General features: G+C 39.5%; 1 protein-coding gene across 7 annotated transcripts in view; it reads right to left on the minus strand.

The window, feature by feature from the left end:
* LOC306844819 (leucine-rich repeat flightless-interacting protein 2-like) overlaps nt 1–2,725 on the minus strand; it is a 51,018-nt gene extending 48,293 nt beyond the window's left edge. For 4 of the 7 annotated variants that reach the window (XM_079377211.1, XM_079377210.1, XM_079377209.1 and 1 more), the window contains exon 1: nt 2,107–2,715. In XM_079377211.1, the coding sequence (XP_079233337.1) occupies nt 2,107–2,196 (90 nt within the window). In that variant the 5' untranslated portion in view covers nt 2,197–2,715. Of the gene's footprint in view, nt 1–2,106 lie in introns of all 7 variants that reach the window. The other 3 variants (XM_079377212.1, XM_079377208.1, XM_079377213.1) reach the window with 2 other exon arrangements.
* Nucleotides 2,726–3,813: the final 1,088 nt, after the last annotated feature.

The following is a 3,813-nucleotide window of genomic DNA, read 5'->3' on the forward strand; positions in this document are numbered from 1 at the left end:
ATTACAGATGAACCTTGTAAGTGCTACATAGCTGTCTGACTGGCCCAGCATCTTAATGACCCCATATCACACTGCACACCTACTTCATGCCTTAACAGAGCAGTCTAATAAGCTGCTTTGTGACTGTGCCTCTCCTGTCAAATACAAAGTTTAGGTATATGTTTAAAAGATTAGTTCACCCAAACATTATTTCTAAACCTGTAGAATTTTATTTTCTCTACTTTTTTCATCAATTATAATGGCTATGGACAAGTAGCTTCAAATGCAGATCACTGATAGTCTCAAGTGTGCTGTTGCAATGTCTGCATGTTCCAAAATCATTGTAAGTCTAAGCAGATTGTAGAAACCATTGTACACCAGTGATTTCTATGATCTTCTTAGGCTTACAATTTTGGGGGCAAATGGAGCACATCAGTCTAGTGAACAAATTGTTCAGGTTTTGTGAAATGAGGTTGGATGAAGTGAATCACTGAAAAGATCAGACTTAAGTGCATTATTAAATCAGTTTACAGCCAGAAAGCAGCTTGAACTAAAGTGCTTAATCGATTGAGTTGTTTGTGAATTGAACAAGCAGGGTGGATGTGATGGTTTTCAGCAAATGAAAACTAATTTCTGCCTGTAATTAGAAAATAGTGCACAAATCAACATGGACAACATTAATATTACTTGTATTGTATGGAGTTTTTCATTATAATGAAAATAGTTTCCGGTACGTATACTTAAAAAAACTCACTTCTGGTGTTAAGCATAAGAATAAAATTTGTATGAGTTTGGAATGGCACGATTTAAAATAATTTAATAAACAAAGTTAAAGTCTTAATTTTTGGTTGAACTATTCCTTTAACTTTGACTAATTTCTCCCTTTGGCATTATGGCTGATTGTGCAGTTTCCGTGAGAAAGCAGAACAAAAAGAAAGGAAAAACATTTGAGGATGTAGAGTTTATTCTACTCTTTAGGGACTGATTCATCCTGTAAGAGGGGTGGTGAGTTTAACAGTGGGTGGGTACAGAGTTTTACAAGAACACAAGGACCAGAGGGCAAATGATGCAAAGCATCATTACTTTTTCCATCCCTTTGCTGGAGCTGGAGACTAAATGCCCATGATGCATTTCCATACCACACCCAGAGAGTTTGCCTATTAAGGGCACCAGCTAAGCATCAAGATAATGTCAAGGTCAAATTAAAGAAAGACACGTGTTAGTAAAAATTGTGGATTCTTCAGTGAGGAAATGCTTTCCAGATGTGGCCAGTTGATCCAAAAGGTCACAGAGGTATTTAAGTGACCCAAAGAACCTGACTAGTGGCACTAAACACAAACCTTTTGAAACATAAAGAATAAGATGACTTCAATTAACAATAAAACAATAGATGAGTACAAATAAACCCACTGCACCATTTATCTTCTGCATTTATGATACGCACTCTCCAAGCCTTCGGTGTCTGCTTTTCATTAAGAACTGAAAACCGAACGATTTCAGGACGATGCTGGATCGCATATGGCAGAGTATTTAAGCGATCAGCACAAATTGAGCTCTGTGTGTTTTAAAATACATCCTTGAGGCTATTCGGGCCATTTACTGGGCGTGATGTGCTGCATCAGAGCAGCTTCTGACGTCAGCAGTCTGGGACCTTCTCTCGGCTTTTTCGTTTGATCTTTGCTTCGTGACGTCACGCCGCTGCGCAGGTATCCAGACGCGAAGATGCTGTCGCTCAGCTGCATTAACGCTCGACGCGATTGTTTACCACTATAATTAACCTAGAACTGAAGTCTTTCAATCATGTAGGTCAAACTAACAACAAAGCCCTGATTCAGACTGAGATGAATAATGTGTGTTTGTCATTCACAAGCGCTTTATAACTGGGAGGGGAAGGGGCACAATGTTTCCCATTCAAATTAATAAAGGACACGTGCGTCATCATATCCGTGTTCATTTTTCTGCATGCGGGAAACGGGAGGACAGCATTATTCATTATTCAGCGAGATCATTGGGGATTCCCACAATGACTTACATTTTAAGAACTCCAGTAAGTTAGTTGGAGTAAAAAATACGACATTTTTGCGCAGCATGATAGAGCTGCGTCTAAAGGAGCACGTGAAATCTTACCTCGCGAGCTATTTGACTGAGAGCATCATCCTCCGCCGATAGTTTCTCCCGGTTGGGAATTCTTTTCCTCCCCGTTACTTGCGTTGCCATTTTAAATTCCCTTATACTCTGACACAAACCTCTACAAAAAATGACTTCGCCAAACTGAAGTGCTGTCCAGTTGTGTATATGTCAAAGAGCACCATTCAAAGTGGCATGGTCGTAAGTGAACAACATTAATAAATGGTTATATGGTAACCACAAGCAAAAATATGTAGCGCACTAGGACACATCCTCCCTTTGATGCCCCATCGTCTCCATAAACCGCATGAATATAAGGCGGGAGCCTGTTGCACATTCAAACGACACATCGATATGTCAAAACAACAAGGATAGGATGGAAGATGCCAGTTTGCTGATTCGCCATGAACACGATAGACCGTAGGTGCTCCTGAGAATATAACCGGTCATCCCTTAATATTCCTTCCTATGTTAGTTAGGTACGTCAAAGCAAACGAATGAAGAATAAAGTCATCGGTCCAGAGCTGTATTTGTTTCTAGGGCAAATCGAACCCGGATGATGAGCTGCCCTATGATGAGAACATACAGCAGCCCAAAGCCACACGGTCTGATTTCAGTCTGAGCTGGACGCTGCGCGAAAAGTGGGCGGGACATGTGGGCGGGACCTGACCTTTGCATTTTAATTATTTCCGTCTTGTTTCATTTTAGGGCAAGTTCGCAATTTTTTTTTCTCTATCTATCTATCTATCTATCTATCTATCTATCTATCTATCTATCTATCTATCTATCTATCTATCTATCTATCTATCTATCTATCTATCTATCTATCTATCTATCTATCTATCTATCTATCTATCTGCACCTTATTCCTATTAGATTAGATGGATCGAGGTACCACACTGTTGTCTGACTCTGGGCTGATGCATTAGCTCCATCAAGAGGCTTTATTAGACAACTACAATTTAGGTTGCTACTGGTGCATCGTTTCATGCCACAATTTTCATGGTCGTTGTAAAAAGAGCCCCCTATGGTGGTAAACGTTGTATACCGTTGTGATATATTTGTGAACCTCACAAATATAAATTTTATTGTCATTTGCAGTGTTTTAAAAACGGTATTCAGTCTAATACTGTAATCTCATAATTCTAGCTATAATATAATCATTTTAATTCTGGTCTATTTAATTACAGCAAGAATAGAATATTCCCAACTACAAGGTTCATTCTGTGTAGGATTAAACGCGTTAGTCTTCTTTATATATCCTCTAGAGGGCAGCACACTCCTAGATAATCGACCCCAAGGGGAAAGTGAATGCAGCAAGTATTTTTGGCTCGTTAGCGTCCAACAATTATCTCCTTCTTGTAATGGTGTCTGAAATGAAGTTTTCCTTGTCTGCTGCCTTTCATTGCATCACTTGACCGCTTTGAATGAGAGCGTCTGTGAGAATGCTAATGGATCGCTTTCTTCACGCATAATAGACGTCCTTGGGTTGCATTAGCTATAATAAAGCCTCTGCTAATGTTCGCTAGAAGACTAAAACCCTGCTGAAAAAAAAGATGGTCTCCCAGCCTCACCAAGTTGTTGTTTACAACTAGCCAACAGACTGGGTGACCAGCAAACCAGTTTGGAGTAGTTTACAGTAATATCGTCTTTTTCTTTTCTGTTTTCTTCCTTCAAGCAGGAAAAGCATCACAAACAAGTTGTTTT

This window comes from Barbus barbus, assembly GCF_936440315.1.
Source record: "Barbus barbus genome assembly, chromosome: 25".
Taxonomy (NCBI): Eukaryota; Metazoa; Chordata; class Actinopteri; order Cypriniformes; family Cyprinidae; genus Barbus; species Barbus barbus.